Genomic DNA, 18,083 nt, shown 5'->3' on the forward strand with positions numbered 1-18,083 from the left:
TTAGCATTTTATCTGTAAATTCATACCGAGAAAAAGAATCCAAGTTCCATAAATTTCTTAAAATTACATTTCTATGCATGTCTCAGAAAGATGGCAGAGAATACCAATTTGAGAAACGCTGGTGACACAGACAAAAATTCTGGCTGGCAAAATGTCTAGCATTTGAGAGGACTTCCATAAATATTTTGTAGGCCTCGAGTTCTCTGGGTCTCAGGCAGTTCTCACTTTCTCCCCTGACAACTTTCTAGTCAGAACTTACTTTCTGACAAGCCAAGGCAAGCATGAAGCTGAGATGAAGAGCTTTTCACTGCCTCACAATTTATTAGCACTTAAGAAGTGTATTTTATTGCACATTCTACTACTGGTCACTGGTGCTTGTGTCTCAAATGTATTGCCTTATTTTCTCCATTAAAACTGAAGACTATTTCAGGCACAGTGGTCCACTCGCTCAGGAGTGACTCCATCCCCCAGAGGACAACCGGTAACGTCTGGAGACGGTGCTGGCTGTCACACTGTGGGGAGGATGTTAGCATCTCGTGGTCAGAGGCAAGGGATGCTGAACATCCTGCAATGAACAAGACAAAGACAGCCTCCTAAAACAGAGTTATCCAGCCCCAAACGTCAACAGCGCCGAGGAGGAGAAACCCTATTTTAGCAACGTATAAACAAGAATAAAGTCCAGAACAACGATGGCCAACTTACTAAACAAGCTGTACACGGTGATTCTTAGAAATCTGACTACAGAGGTCATGATCAGAATGCAAAAATATAGTAATAACAGAAATATAAATAGATAAAACTTGTATAATAATTTATTAATTTAATTTCAAATAATAATTCTATAAATAAATATAAAAGTATTTGAAAGCCTATCACTAGATTTTTTTACTTCTATATAATGTCCCTGTAATGCTTAAGTCTTGATGCCAGTTCCTCAGGTAAGTCTATTTTATATATATATATATATTTTTTTTTTCTTTTCCATTTTTAAAAGACTCTTTGAATCACATGAAAGAGAATGTACCACAACTACAGGAATCACAAAACAAAACCAAGACCTCTAAACTCACCGCTAAGCCCATGAGCATGTTTTCACCCACTGAGATCTGGATTCTCAGTCCAAATAAAGCATTCATTCCTTTGAGTTTCAGCTTATTCATCAGCTGAGTGTGCACTTCATACTCCATAAATGGCAGCAGATTACTGATAGCTGTGGCATTTGCTTCTGCCTGTGCTTTCTTTTTTAAGCGACACAACCTGTTAAGGAAAACATTTCGTCAGCGGACGGTGTTGTTGGTACAACCTTAAGAAATGTCCAATTTTTTAAATTTTCTAAAAGTCCTGTTTCAATAAACAAAAAGGAGAAATCTCAAATGAAATAAACACAGATCAAAAGCACTAGAGAATATAATTTTAAATCTTAGGTTTCATAATTCCATGTGATCATATGATGGGCGGATAGCAGAAGGAAAAAGCTAATTTACTCATTTAAAGAATAAAAACCTTAACTTGAGTATCTACCGTGTGCCAGATACTGTTCCAGTTGGTGAGCACTGATCGATGAATAAAACACAAAGTCCCTGCTCATGCTTATATTTCAGTGGACGTGGGGAAGGAACAAACAAAGCAACAAGGCGACCACAGATAATGCTTAAGAATCACGTGTGCGCAGAAAATAAATCAGGTGAAGAAAGTGACAATAACCATACAGGCTTCACAGCAGAGGCGACAACTGGGCTGAGATTGTAAAGACACGATGGAACTGGAAGAGCCAGACAGAGACGATGACAGAATGGAGCTGGCAGAATGGAGTCGAAGAACCAAAGGAGATGACTGTAGCTCAGGTGAGGGGAGCAGAGGTGAGCGCAGCACAGGTGAGGTGCAGGTAAGCAGAGGTGGGATCACCTTAGGGGTTTATGGGTCATGGTAAGGAGTTCGATTTTATTCTACCAGCAATGGGAACACCCAGCTAGGTTTTTAAGTAGTAATATGATGAAAAGGAAACTTAAGGACATCACTTACACTGCTACACCGAGAATGGAGTAAAGATGAGAGAACTGACGTGGGGATGGTAGACAAGAGGCTATTTAGGTGTGAGACAGTGAGCCTGGACTGAAAAGGCAGCAGTGAAGATGAAGGAAAGACTCCCAAACTGGCAAGTCAGGCTATTTAGGCCAGGAGTTCTCAAACTTTAGCTTGCATCAGAATCATTGGGAGGGCTTGTTAAAAAATAATTACTGGGCTCCATCCGCAGTTTCTGATTTAGCAGTTCTGGCACAGAGCCTGAGAATTTGCGTTTCTGCACATTCCCCCAAGGACAGTGATGCTACTGGTCGAGGGCACACTCTGAGGACTGCTGCTGAAGACTAATCCCCTCCTCCCTGAAACCAAAAAAGCTGGGTAAATTATGTATTTTTAAAAGTCTTCTTAAAAGCATCACAGGACCAGGGCAAGGGGAAGTGTAGGGTATAACTATAAGGAGGCAGCACAGGGAAGTTCTTCTGTGGTGGTGGAACCGTTCTGTATCTTGAATGTGGTGGCGGTTTACACAAATCTACTTGTGGGATAAAACTGCACAGATCTATACATTTATACACAAATACAGAAATGAATGCAAGTCTGAAAAACGGAAAAACTGAATAAGGTCTGTGGCATAGTTAACAGCAGCATAACAATGTCAACTTCCCAGCTGGTACTCAACTACAGCTGAATCAGATGTCACCAATGGGGGGAGCTAGTTGAAGGGGATGAAGGACCCTGTACAATCTCTGCAACTTCCTGTGAGTCAAAGCAAATAAAATGCAATGAACCATAACCAGCAGAAACAACAGAAGACAAAGAAATTTTAGATACTGAAATGATCAGTTACAGAATCAATCACAGACTATAGTATGTGATATTAAAGAAAAGAAAACTTCCAGAAAAAATAGACTATCAAAAATTAAAAACCCCAATTATTAGGCTTAATAGCATATTAAAGACAACAGAAAGGAGAATTAAAGAACTGAAAGATAAATAAGAAAATATCCAAAATACAGCATAAAGAAACCAAAAGATAAAAAATACAAAGGAGTAACAGACATAGAGGAGGCGGTGAAAAAGTCTAACGTACTTTCAATTGGAGTATCAAGAAGAGGGAAGAGTTGAAACATAGAAGAACTAATCTAAATTTTTTCTAAAACACATGAAAGACACCAATCTACAGATTCAAGCAGCTCAATGTGTAACAATTAGGATGAAGGGAACTGCATGCCTAACACTTCACAGGGTCACAGGAACCTGCAGAAAACCAAAGACAAATGGAACCGTTCACGTGCAGCCTGGGGAAAACAAAACAGGCAAAACCCTCACAGGAACAACAGTCAAACAGGCTGTTTCTCAACAGTCACAATGAAATCTAGAAGGCAGTGGAAGGGTATCTTTGCTGTGTTGAAAGAAAATAACTGCCAGCCCAAAATATCTTTTAAAGATAAAACAGACACATTTTCACACGACCAAAAATAGACAGTTCACCACCAGCAGACCCACCAAAAACATACTTGAGATAGCTCAGGCAATAGAAAAACTACAAGTGCTAAATGGAGGTCTATGGTGAAAGAGGGAATGAAAGCAAAAGCAAATGGATTAGAAATATATTTTAGAGGAGAATGCAACACGCCTTTGTAACAACTTTGATGTGGGGAAAGAGGTTAGGAAAGAGGACACTGTCTGAGAATACCATATTTGGAATGAAGAACTGGATGGAGCGAGGTCTCATTTCTTAAAATAGAAAAGGCTAATATGAAAGAAGTGGAAAAAAATCAGCAGTTCAATTTGGAACAAGTATGAGATGCCATGAAAATGGGGTGTGAAGTAGACAGGGAAGTGTATGGGCCTGAAATGCAGAAGCAAGCTCTGGACTAGAGCCATAAATTTGGCAGTTGTAGACTTACAGACAGCACACAGACTTAGAGGAGTCGATGAAGTCAACTAGCTTCGAGAAGAGGGTCCAAACCCATGGCTCTCAAGGATTGAGAAATGAGGAGGCACCAGGGAGGCACCAGCAAGGAGACTGGAAACTATACATACAGGTAGGCAGAAAGAGGAGGCGTGGCAAAGTGAAGTCAAAGGGGTTTCAAGAAGGAGAAGATGATCAGCTGTGGGATTACTGATGAGATGCCAAGTAAAAAGAGGACAGAAGTGCTCACTGGATTTGGTAACCTGGCAGCCATCAGTAACCTGGATAGTCACAGCTGTTTCCTGTGTGCCTACCACAGTTTAGCATTTCCTACTCCAGGACACTTTAAAAGGAACTCCTCATAGCTAGGTGTAGTTGTAAAAGAAACACTTCAGTGTACCGTTTTTTAAATGGAAAAAAAAAATTAAATTTTCCAAATGTGTTACATATTTAATGTTGTTAAAGCATCCTGAATCACATCCTTAGCCTGTAATGGGTTAATTAACAATTCTCATAATGATGAACACTTGTACAGAATTTCAATATTTAAAATTGTTTTTGCATAAAAAACTTAAGAGTTTCATAAAGAGGATTTTTTTCCCTCCCAATTTTCCATACAGGAAAATACAAGGTTTGGACAGAGCTGCCTAGCCTGTCTGAGCAGTAACACACAGGTAGGAAACAGCAGAGTAGATATCTGAAAATAGGTCCATTTGACTCCATACCCCATTCTCCCTCAAGAATCCCAAATATTGTCTCTAAAAAAGTACCTTGCTTGAATGAGACAACCTTTTCCTATAACCGTCGCATCCACTGGCAGGTCTATGGTTGTAAAGAGAACATCAGGAACTTTTTGTTTCCTGCAGTTGTAGCAATGGGTGAGATGAGCTGGAAATGGCATATTCAGTTCATCATATGGTATATGGCAAAATCCACAGCCTGCAGGCAAATTTTCTTCTAGCCTATATAAATAAGGTAAGAAAAAAAAAAGCATCCTTGAAAATTGTACACATTTTTTCAGAAATATATGTTATATATACAGTACTTGCATACAAGCTACACCACAACTTCCACCACGGTAGGTACCACTATGACCGGTAAGAAATGACCACCAAATCAGAACCATACACTTCGCTATGAAAGAAAAAACTTATATAAATAGAAAGTCATTTTGCATCAATTTTTATGTCTGATGACTTAAAACCTGACAAAACCCATGATTATCCCGAAGGTTTTCAGCATAAAAACAAATGGCTAGACCGTAAGGCTGACATCTTCCTACTGTCTGACAAATAGGACTCAAATACAATCACACAAAAAAATTCTAAAAGGAAAAAAAAGTGTTTTTTAACCAGACAACCTAACAATATGAAAAACATTACCATTAAAACCAATCTATTTAAGAAGAAAAAAGTAAGTTAAAGACAGGCATAAAATAAGCTACAAGGATGTGCTGTACAACACGGAGAATGTAGCCAATATTTTATAAGAACTATAAATGGAGCACAGCCTTTAAAAACTGTGAATCAGTAGGTCGCATACCTGTAACTTACATAATATTACACAGCTTCTATACTTCAATAAAAAAACAGGCATCCTCTAAGTTTCTAAGTTACTCCCAGACAGAACTCCTTTCTTGTTGAGATGGTATTCTGGCCTATTAGAAGTCAAAGGGCCATCGGACAGATCTGGGGAGCTGTGTGACCCCGACCAAGCCATTTAACCTCTCAGAGCCTTTTCCATCCTAGAACAACAATATGTATCTCTATAGAAAGGTTCTTTTTTTTTTTTTTTTTTGAAGATTAAGTAAGAAAACTAGCCAAACACACACCCCCTGCAATATACTGCACGGCAGAGAGCAACAAAAACTAGTTCCACTCGGCCTAAAACCAACCTGAGACAGTATGCAACGTGCTCAGTCACATTAGGTACTAAGTAGCAGACCTCAGATTTTAATGCCACTTTGTTTGAATCCAAAGCCCCTATGTTCCAAGAGGGTACAAAAAGATGAAAACTGGGACCATTTTTAACTAAAAGCCTGACAGAAATTCAAACAAAAGTCGTATAACATAAGGCATAAAAAAATAAAAGTATTAAAATTTATGAAAGCATTTGAAATAGGGAAGGTACAAAAGGGACTCTCTCCAAATACTGATATCATAGGGAATTTTTTCTTCCTTCTACTTTCCTATATTTTTCAGTTTCTCTAGTAAGCACCAATCATTTCATAACAGAAAAGAAAAAGTTTCCTTTTTTACAAACAGGGATGGTATCTGTTGCATCAGGCTGCCACTTAAGAGAATTCACTGTGTCCATCCAAGCCACAGTACCAGAACAAGCAAGTGGCACGGGAAAAGTCACTTGTTAAATGAGGCTTCTATCTCCTGAAGAATGAAATCTACCGTCATTTGTGACCACCAAATGGCAGCAGTGGGACAACTTACTGGCAAAGTCAGTTTTCTCAACAGAATACTCCAGTTGCTTAATAGACTTCAAAATTTCCCACCTTCATCTCCCTAATTACTATGACTTTTAATGCCCTGAAATATACTACAGTCGACATCCGTTTTTAACACTGACAAAAGAAGAAACTGACCGGGTCTTCTGTCTGCCTGCCAGAGCTAGCATATTTTTCTTTGCTAGATAGAGATTTGCAAATTTATACTAAATTTGATCACATGCAGGTTTTTTTTTTTTGCTTTCTTCCTTAATACACACTAATACATAATACTGGGAGGAAAAAAGCAGATAATGCACACTGAAGTAAAGAGTATTTAAAATTTATATTATTTGGGTAAATTCTACCACCAGACTGATAGTTTTCTGTACATAAATTTGATCATTTTATCCTTTTATGGAAAGTGCTTATGACATTTATAGAAGGTAACATTAAAGGGACAATTATCAAATAAACCAAAAAGTAATCTCACTTTACCTAATGCTTTCACTTTTACTTTCTCTTTCACACATATTAAAGTTATATTTCACTTTCCATGAAGCTTTTTATACATAATTTTCATACAACATAGTGTTTTGATTGTTTTGTAAATTAAGGATTTTCTTTAAGAAAATTGTTTCATAACCTTTTTTTCTGTTTTGGAGGTAAGAGAAAGGAAAAGGAAAGGAAGAGAAAAACCAAATCAGAAAAATTTTTTCTGCATTGTAGCAAGCAAAACAATGTATGCCTGAAACTCTTCAACTGGTAATCACATGGGTCACTTATCAAGATACTAGAAATAATAGTGTGTATCATGCAGTGCAGAACCCAATACGTCTCTGTTGCTACAGATGAGGTAAAAATCAGTAAAGTGCCTGGTCCTGATTTCTACGCTGCACCCCTAAAACCCGCCCTCACAGAGAAGAACCGTCCCAGCTCTGAGAGGAAGACAGTCAGTCCCTCCCTTCTCCACCCTTAAGGAAAACAAGCCAGGCTGTCATGACAACCTCTGTTCCAAACAGCCCTCCACGGTGCCATCCTGCAGAAATCTAGGGTTCAGTACAGCTGCCGTGCCGGACGCGGATAAAATACAGACCTCTTCACTATAAAAGAAGAAAACATAACACGTTAACATTTTCAGGCAATCTAACTTTGGAAAATGTTCAATATCAAAGTGATCACAATTAGACTCTACTAAATACTAATATCACAGGATTACCTCCTAAACCTAGGATAGAAAATAGAAGTAATGTTGTTAAAACGGAGAGGGTAAGAGTTCTTTATTTATAGAAGATGAAGTATATTAATAACAATTGATTCCTTTAAAATATGGTAAAGCTGAAAAAGACTAGAATGTTTCAAAATAAAAGTAGAAATAAAATATATTGCTGAATCCAGCAATAGCCCATTAAGCTGTATCAAAACACTCTTTAAATGCATATTCAATTTTATTGAAATTATTCTAAAAGCCCAACTACATAAGTATCTACATTGCTACAGCTTCATTTAAACTTAGTAATAAAAAGATACATATCTGAAGCAAATAATATCTAAAACATACTAAACAGAGCTTAAGCTACATCATTATATGTATCACAAAAATTGATTTTCAAAAGAATCCTTTGTTGCATATCACCCAACTTGAAAGCCAAAAAATTAACCTACACAATTATTGAATGAGATCATCCAAAGCTAATGAGAAAAGGAGCAGCCTGGGGACACAACACCGGAAACCAAGCATAAATAGACCAGGAGAGAGGACATTAAAGAAATGGTCACTTGATCTGTGAGAGGCCAGGCTTACAACATTTAAGTGGGAACTGAGAACATCGGAAAAATAACAGAGCCACTGAAGTCACTGCATCAAGGAGCTACAGGAGCAGGTGAGCATCTCAATGAATTTAATCCAGTAAGAGTAAGTAGGATGGGTCAGAACAGAGAAAAAAAAAATTAGTGAAGACAGGATTTAAATACAAAGATTTCTTGAGGTCTAGAGGGAAAAGAGAAGCTTGTTCCAGATGAATCCAAACTTCTAATTATTCATTGGATGCATTTCTGTAGACGCCTGCCTCTGTGATTTCTCTCCAGTCATTGTACATGTGCTATTCATTTGGCCTTGAACACTCTCCCTGTACCTTTTCTGTTCATTTATATATTTCATACTCATCTCTCGAGATTCAGTTCAAGCTTCAGTTACATCATTAACACTTTCTTCCAATCCTACATCTAACCTCCAGCCCTCTGGAATCCTAAAGCATCCTGGGATATCTCTATCCATAAAATATATTATACTTGTCAAAATTCTCCAGAAGACTGTGAATCTGATGGCAAGAACTATGTCTTTTATAACCATATCCCAAAGACCTGAAGGCTGTATGACACTAAATCCATCAATGAGGCAAGACTACCCACTGGGGCATAGGGCAGGATAAGCATAGCATAGCTAGGAGTTTAACAAGAGCAGAACAGCTACAATGGGAACAGGGAGTTCCGGACTATCACACGTGGTGTGCAAAGGAAAAGAAGGGGTGGGTGCTCAGAAGGTGGAATGGCGTAGCTCTGCAACACCCTCATTTACTACAGTCTAATCGTGCTTCTCCAACAAAAGTGATCGCCAGAACCGCAAGGGAGTGATGCACACAAGAGGCAGCAGTAAGAACTGTCCAACAGAAGCTGGAAAAGACAGCCAACGGTCAAACCATTTCTAGGGGGTATCTTTTATAAAACTTTTGAAGAAATGGAAAGGAGGGTTCAAAGACAGCAGACAGCAAGTAAAGTCAGAACCTGAGAAAGGAACTGGGAAAACTCTTGGTGAAAGTAACGGTCAAAACAAACCAGATGTAAATGAGCAAATGGGATGGGTGGAAAAACATCAAGTTGCGATCCAAGAGTGAAATTTTACGGCTCCAAATTTTTAAAGAGGAACAGTTTCGAGTCATAATGAGGTCCAAAATAAGGCTGAAAGTCAAGTGAGGGCAGAGGACTTCAGAATGAGAAAGGACAAAGTTAGGCTGTGAGAAGGGAGATGTTCGTGTTTAGCTGGAGGAGATGGGCAGAGTAGTAATTAAGAAAGGCAGGAGAAAGTTTTGGAGGTAGAAAATTCTGAACTGTGGAATGGCATGGACTTTTTAAGGAGGAGAGGTTGTCCAAATGAAAAGTAGGAGTAAAAGGAATTGAGAACTAAGAGTATGGCAGGCCCCCTCCTAACCGGATGGAGTTAGGAAGGATGATTCGTTGGCAGGAAAGTTCAGTTACAGTCAGTAAAAGAAGACAGAAAGAGTTTACACATGAACTCTAAAGACACGTGGCCGTTCATTTACAACAGATCAAGTGTTCCAAAATCCCAGAGGAAGGAGTTAGTGGAGTCACCAACTGGAGTAAAGTTGGCCTGGAGTTAATATCTGCTATGTGCCAGTATTATATTCTCATTTAATCCCTCAAGAACCTTAATTGATGGGTGGTTATTCTCTCCAGCACAACATATAAACTGGGGCTCAGAAGAGTAGAGTAACTTTCTCAAAGTTTCACATTAATTAAATAGCAAAAATGGCAGATGAACCTCAGTCCGACGTACTCTTAAAAAAAAAAAAAAAAAAGCTCCTGGATCACTCCACTATTCTTTCCTCTACATTTGCATAAAGCTCTTCCCCTTTCAGATGACAATCTGTAAATTACACCATCTAGAAAATCAAGTCGTTATTATCATTTACCAGATGCTAGTTGATTCACTGTAGCCCACTACAGCATGACAGCCTAACGCTTTGGCATGTGACTTTATTTCTTGTCTGATTTCTGCCCACCACGCGTCTCGAGTTTCTGGTTCATCTGAAAAATAAATTTTAAATCAGTTCACTACTCAATAGCACATTGTCTACTGGAACAAGAAATGTTTAAAATAAGCAGACTCTGGAAGGCAAAGAAGTACTGTTCTATAGCAGCTTTGAAATCTTCACATCTTTAAAATGCTACTTCTCAAAAGGCTTATGGACACTTTAATTTGATGCTACTGCTCAAAAAGTTTAACATTTTAAACTTGATTGCTAGAAAATAAACCACCTAGTTCTCTTTGCTTTATTACTTTAAGGGGCATCTACAGGAGTTTATTTTACTAGATACAACTTAAAAAGTAGACCCAGAGTTTCCAGATTCTAATCTTAAACTACAAGGACATCTCATGTCTCACCTCACTGAGTGAACACCTTATGAGTCATATCCATAAATTTAATTTAAATTCTAATTTCACTTCCTGGTATCTATTTTTTTTTATAACACACTATATTCTGGGTTCTTTCCAAGGCAAAGATTTGTCAATGCTAAAAAAGAGAAAGCCATCTGTAGCCAACCTTCTAAAGAGATGTGGGTCCTAAAGCAAAGTGACAAGAAATAAGGGGACTGGCCAATTCAAAATAAAGAAAGCAAATACATTTAAAAGATTAATACAAAGAATTTGGTTAACGTATACTAGGACAAATTTCAGACAGAACACTGTAACTCCATACATGGCTCTGTCATTAAGAAAGTGCCTTTGGATCACAGAACTGCACTTTACAATCGCAGAGAAGCCCAATACTGCTTGGAACGGAGCATCATAAATGGAACATCTGTCACACATACTTCCTAATCGCTTGTATTTAGCTGCAAACTACTGGTGAGCAGCAGCTGCATGTACAGTAACTTTTTATGTGCAAAGATGTTAAAAACGGAAACAGTCTATAATCAGCATATTCTAATGTGTTTCTTTTTGTGGCCAATTCCGTTTGGGAACAATTTGAAACAGAAAAATCTTCATCAACTCTAAACAAGATGCTAAGCTCCTGTTGTAAATTTTCCACATAAAAGGCACTATTAAAACTGAAAACCAAACAACCCAAAAGCCTCCTTTTTTTGAATCTCAGGACACAGGCAGGTTTCAAATATGTTTTTTTAAAAATAAGGAAAACAAGTAGAATCATACTCACTAGTAAAATACTGAAGACAGCAAGGTACGAAAGGTTAAAAGGCTTGTTATAGCTCACATTCCTAGGATGTGATTTTGTTTCCTCCACGGGGAGGAAACCAGCAAAAGGGAGAAATGAGGAGATAAAAGCCAGGACTGACAAATGAGGCCAGCAGTTCCTGATTTAAAGTTCTGGATCCAAACAGACTACCTTAAGACTTCCTTTCAGAAGAAAAGAAAGCAATGCAAACTCCAGGAAACTGGAGAAAAGATCAAAGTATGAGATAAAATAAAGAAGGGAAAGAAATAGGACATATTACAATAGGGTATTAACATCAATATTATGAATTGAGATGTGTGAGGGAATTCGGTGGTCCTATTTTGCACATACACCATTACGTTAGAGAATTTCTTTCTAATTCTAACTGAAATGTAGACATTAACAGCACAAATACACTTTCAAATCCATTCTCTCTTTTTAAGACATACATGTTTCCAGACCAATTTGGACATCGACTTAACATCATCCTTTCCTAATAGGGAATTTCTATATCACAGGACAAACTATTATTCAAGTAGTTGCTCAATCCGTCAAATTATTTATGATTCTCTAAAAATAGATACCACAAATAATAAGAGAAATATACTTCCTGAAAAGCTACGTAAAATAAAAAGTCTAACTTTTCTTAACTGTAATAGAACCTGCTATTTATTTTTTAAACCATTCCAGAAGTTTAAAATATTGTTTGCTAAGCCACATAATTGTATACTACATTTTTATAAAAATAGATCTTCTCGTATTAGGTTTGCCTACATCTTACTATGAGCAACCCATGATAGCTTTTTTGTTTTAAAAATGAATTTTACGGGAAGTAGTCTGCAGTATTTTTTTTAATTAATGAAAAACAGAGGAAGCTACTGATATTAAGTTCAAGATCGATTTATTTAGAAAGGTCAGCATGCCTAAATGGAAAAGTATGTAATAAAAATTACTATGAGATACATGTAACCACAAAGAATACAAAGTTTATTTACATCAAACTTACCTTGGTATAACACATAAAATAATCAGATAATTAAACCAAACACTATGAAAGAATAAGTGGCTGATTTGAAAAAAGAAACAAAACAAACAGCTGAACGCAGCGCCAAGTGGAGCATTCGTATTCTTCTGACAAGTTCACAAGCAGCTTTTATTTTGACACATGAGCCACACAGTTGCACATAGGGAAGCCATTGTTGTGTTTAACAAAGTATTTACAAGTTTAATAAAAGCTCAAGAGTTAACATCACAGGGGGTTGCTAAGGAAGCAAATGGCATATGTCCACACTCCAAAGAATTTCTTAAGTTTGGTTTTTGGCTAAAGCAAAAGCTCAAAGAACGAAGGGTTTTGCGAAGCAGATTCAGCAGACAGGAGCCAGAAACAGTGGGTATTTTGGCGCATGCTTGGATCAGGTGACAGTACAGACTGAAAACTATGGCAGCTCACTGAAATGGTTACAGAAAGTAATGGCCCTAGATTCTAGGTGGAAGCAAGGCAAGCATACAGTAGGAGCACTTCATCACAAACTAGCCATTGGATTAACAATAGTTACCTACAACTGTAAGCAAGAAGCCAAAGGATGAGTTTTTTTGGCTATTAAATTTAGGGGTTGTTTAATTAAGATAAATCAATTTATTTAATATTACAGGAAAACTAAATTTATCTTCAAAGCTTATATTATACTTATGCCAGAGATGAGCCAGAGAATATTCAAGCAGTAATTATGATTCAGCCTAATTTATGGTCGCTGAAAATTCAGGAATGTCATAGCATTTGATCTCTATTAATGGAATTTTTAAAGCTTAAAAACTGCTAATTACACTTCTTATAGGAAATGCATTAGTAAATTTGAATTGTTTTATTCACCCTACAAAAGTAAAATCTGAGGATTTACCACACTTACATAAAATGCAGAACAAGGAGTCTGGCTTAAAAACTGACTGGCAACTTTACAAGCCGTATATGAAACTGGATACAACTTGGTCACTTGAAGGATATACAGCTAAGATGTGAGGCTGCCAAAAAACATTTCAGAGATGTCAGGAAAAAATATCTTCCCTTTGAATACCACGCTCCTCCCAATAATCTACAGAATTATTTATAATTATAAAAAGATACCATTTGGGGAGGTGATAACATTAATTATACAAGTTAGAGTTCATACTATTTTATGTTTTTCTTCTTTGGGTCAAAACTCATAGATAATATCAGAAATCTTTTAATATATCCTTTTAATTGTAAGTATGAACTGAGTTCTAGATCAATATCTCACTGATGCCTCTTTTAGGGGTAATGGCCTTCTCACTTGGGTTGACATCACAATTAACTCATTTTTCTATTGTTAGGTTTTTAGCGCATAGCCATAGTTTGATATCTTGCCATCTTTTTAGCATTTTATCTTGTTTTTGAAGTACAGGTGACACTAACAGAGATTCCTCAAATGACAGTAATAGTTTACATCTCAAAAAAATAAAGAACTGAACACTCAACCTAGTATGTGTTCATAAAACTCAACCCCTTTGAGGTTTTAGAAATTATACATTTGCAACTAAGAAACACTGACTCCCTAAACTGTTAAATTTAGTTCTATTTTTATTCAGCTCTAGAAGAGAGTAACTCAGCCCTCAGGAATCTTTTAACCTACTTAAAAGAAAAAAAGGAGGAAACAGTTATTCAATCTAATTTTTAAATAAACAAGAAAAAGTGTTAGGTAGGATTTTTAATACAATGACAGTCTATCTTGTTAATGTACAGCCTAAAAAGCTACATTCTCAAATACCTAAAAGTAATATTCCAACCTAAAACAACCTTTTGAAGAAGATCAATTTCCCCTAACGAAACAGAAATTGGAAAGTTCAGACTCAAGGGAGTATACACCTTCAAATTGGGTTCTAGGACCAGACTAAGAAGAATCTCACTACAGAAGAGGTGACGTGCAGATTCAGAGCAAATTATCAAGACGTAATCGGAATATTAGGATGCTAGCTGGGATATGATCCATTTTGAACCAAGCTAGAGTCTTCACTGTTTGTTAAAAAACAAAGTCAAATATGTAATCTACTCCTTAACTGTGAAATTTCACTCTTCATATATATAATGTAACTGTAACTGGAGACCAGTTTACATTATTCTGTATAGAGAGAAAATGATCTATTACATTTACAATATACTATAATAATGTAATGGAATATCCAGTTACATTTTACAGATAAATATATAAAGAGTGAAATTTCACAATTAAGGAGATTAAATAACTGACTTTTTTTACAGACAGTAAAGAATGGATAGTAATGAATATCCAGTTACATTATGTATAGAAGGAAAATTATATATTATATTTATACGTCACATTACATATAAAGAAAAGCTCACATATCATACATGCTATATTTATGCCTTCGTGAATTCTATGTAGCGACTTCCTGAAAACCTTATTTAAATACTAAAAACCAAAAGCTGCTTAATTACTTCAGGTTCAGTTTGCACATTTCCTCATTGCTGCCTCTCAGATGTACAAAAATAACTGCTGAGACCATTAGCAGAATTCGAGTTCCAAGAAAGCCTATCTCCATGTAACTAACACACACACACACACACACACACACAGCAAAACAACGTAAGAGATAGCCTAGACTGGGTATGTGAACAGGATGTTTGCCTGGCTGAAAATTGTGTTCCCAGCCTCTAACACTGTGCTCAAGCCATGGCAGGCACTCCACACCCACTGGAAAAAGTCTGGATGATCACACTGATATGTATATTCTATAAATATTCCCTTACACATCAGCTGGCTCACATTTTTGTTAAAATTAAATATTTTAAAGAAATACTTAATACTTTTTTTAGGTTTTTAACTATTAATTTTTGCCCCCCAACTAAAGTAAAATTTCTAAACAACTACAATTCTGAAAACTAACAAAAAGGAATAACATCTTCTAAATTCAGACCACTAATCTAAAGCTTCCATTATCACTAGCAAAAGTTCACTTATTTTAAGGTTGAGACAACCTTAAGGCTAATATGTCTTAAAATCTACAATCTGTCCAAAACATTAAAAAAGAAAAAAAGCCTTCTAGAATCTTCCCAAAAAGAAAAGTTATCTAGTTACATCTTGTTTTACTAATTCAAGATATAAAACATTCACTCTTAAAAATACTGTCTAAGTTTGTACGTTATTTCAAACTAGTACTTTTTAAACCACGTTGTATCACTACTTTACATTTCCTCTTGTCACTTCCCCCCAAAATATCTAAGCTGACATACAAGAAAGAATAACAGACTTTCCTCAACTCACTGAGACTATTACTAATTAAAAAATATGTGTGTGAGCTATTCAGAAATGCTGTTAGTGGTGAACTCAGAAGAAAAACAGGACAACAGCCATTTGAGAGACAATGACCTAGGACCATTAAAATTTACTCTTAAAATTCACAACTCAACTTTCAAATAGACTTGAGTTTCCAAAAGATGGGCCTCACTTGCTCCCTGGGATTTCAGACTTGCAGATGTGCAGGATAATCATAAGCTATCTTCCTCTCTCAGCTGAAAGTTGCCAAGAGCCTGTTTCACTTGCCACGTTCTATCAGTTACCAAGTCCTGCTGGTTTCATAGTCATAAATATTTTGTAAGTTTACGGTTAAGAGCATTAGCCCTGAAGCCAATGCAGTAAGGTTCACACTGTGGCTCAGCCATTTGCTTCTTACCTTGGGAAAACCACTACATTTCATACTGTTCATCTCTAGAACAGGAATAGTGCCTATCTCAGGGCTGTGTTTTGAGGATTAAATGAGGTACTACCGCAAAGCAGATCCAAGAGTATGTAGCACACAGTAAGTGCTTTATAAGCCGTCAGCCCTCCTATCCCCACCAAATCCTACGGCACTTATCTGGCCAGGACCACCGCAGTCTACCAAGCAGTCTCCCTGTCTCTAGTCTTGCTGTCTTTAAATCCATTCGCCGTCCTATAGTCAATGATTTAACGTAAATGTGATCATGGGCTACACTGTCTTACTCCTGTGCACCTCCTGGTCCTGCTATGTCACGCACACAAGTTTTTAAGTGCTATGTCCTCCTTCCAAGCAGCAAGATTCATCTTGTCTTTCTCACAGTCTGTTGACACATCAGAAAAATAAGAAACAAGATAAGAAAAAGTAATCATTTAAAAATAAATCCTTAGATATTGAGTTTCCTTATTCCTCCTCTATAAAAATATTTTCTATCACTGTAGTTAACACAAACTAAAACAACAAAGCAGGAGGAAAGGGGATAGAAAAAAAAAAAAAGCCAAGCTAACCAAGACATCTTGTGTTCAATGGCAAACAACCCAAAGCAAGTATGAAGCAACTATGCAAACATCATCAAACGAGTAACGACTAGGATACTGTCTTACAAATGCTTGAAGTTTCAAAACTACATTCAAAGAACATACTAACATGGCTCCAAACACAGTCTGAAATATAAATCTACGTGAACCTCCCATATATCATCCAAAACTGAGATCAAGAATCACCACATCTACAAGGTCCCCCGGCACATAGAGTTAATCCTGCCTTCCTTTAACCCTGTATCTTGTCTCACACACCGTACCACACAGTAAGCCATTCACATTTCCTTCTCTCCTACCAGAATATGAGCTTTCTGAAAACAGGGGGATTAGCCTCCCTGCACACCTATTATCTAGCAAGCTGCATGGCACAAGATAAATTCTAATAAATGCTTGCACAATAGATTCTGTGAAATATTGTTGTGTGATATGTTTTCCTATATCTTTCCACATTTTAATGTTTCTGAAATGAGAATGTCTAATAATTAATGTTTCACTACCACGTGCTTCTTTTTCTTTCCTCTTAGAAGGCTATTAATAAATTGGTGATACATCATACAATCTATGGTGTCACCGAGTCCAGGAAGTACAGTATTGAGGAACAATTTCTAGCATTAATAGAAATTGTATCAATAATTACTTTTCTTACTGACATGGTCAATTCTTGATTTCCTATGGTAATACAGAACAGGAGTGGCTAAATACTCCCCAATTACTGAGATTAATATATAAATTATTTGAATATATTTATCAAATCTATCACATTTTTTTAGACTTACTGAGTTATTTTTCTAAACGAGTACTAAAAGCTTGATTTCTGAATATATACCAACTATTACCAGAAAGATTCTAATACCTCAATCAAAAGCATACAACTATGAGACCACTACACTGAAAGCATCATCTTTCATGATCTTTTAATATGTTAGAGCTTATATCCATCTTTTCTTTCATATACTTACTACTTGACTTTATTTTAAATGATGGCAAGATATACTGCTTCCTCAATCATGTTTCTCCTTGCCAAATTCTGTAATACTGCGTACATGGGACAAAGTCTTTTTTGTTGCTGTAAGGTTTAATTTTGCCTTTTCCACTTTCCAGTGCTGTTCCATCATCTAATACATCTCTCATCCTAAACATCTTTGCCCCCACAAGGTTTCAGCTCCTTAAATCACTAATGATCAATACCCTCAATGTCCTTTTCTTAAATAATTAGCCTTTTTTTCTGTCCACTCTACTAATCTGGCCATGTTTTAAAAATATATCCTTATTTTTACTAAATGAATCCAGCAGGGTATCTTTAATTTCTCACTAAAAACCAAGTATAAAGCATGACATTACAAATGATTCCATCTATTCTAATCAATGTGATACATGCTGGCAAAAACCTGGATAGGAAACAG

At 36.6% G+C, this 18,083-nt stretch overlaps 1 protein-coding gene across 17 annotated transcripts in view; it reads right to left on the minus strand.

Moving 5' to 3' along the window:
- Window positions 1–18,083, minus strand: part of C2CD5 (C2 calcium dependent domain containing 5) — a 76,748-nt gene that overhangs the window by 24,560 nt on the left and 34,105 nt on the right. For all 17 annotated transcript variants that reach the window (XM_031443984.2, XM_031443981.2, XM_064479098.1 and 14 more), the window contains 4 exons: window positions 10,085–10,199; window positions 7,382–7,477; window positions 4,708–4,899; window positions 1,071–1,257 (listed from right to left, as the gene is read on the minus strand). In XM_031443984.2, coding sequence (XP_031299844.1) covers window positions 1,071–1,257; window positions 4,708–4,899; window positions 7,382–7,477; window positions 10,085–10,199 — 590 coding nt within the window. The remainder of the gene's footprint in view (window positions 1–1,070; window positions 1,258–4,707; window positions 4,900–7,381; window positions 7,478–10,084; window positions 10,200–18,083) is intronic.

The sequence above is a fragment of the Camelus dromedarius genome, chromosome 25 (genome assembly GCF_036321535.1).
Source record: "Camelus dromedarius isolate mCamDro1 chromosome 25, mCamDro1.pat, whole genome shotgun sequence".
Lineage (NCBI taxonomy): Eukaryota > Metazoa > Chordata > Mammalia > Artiodactyla > Camelidae > Camelus > Camelus dromedarius.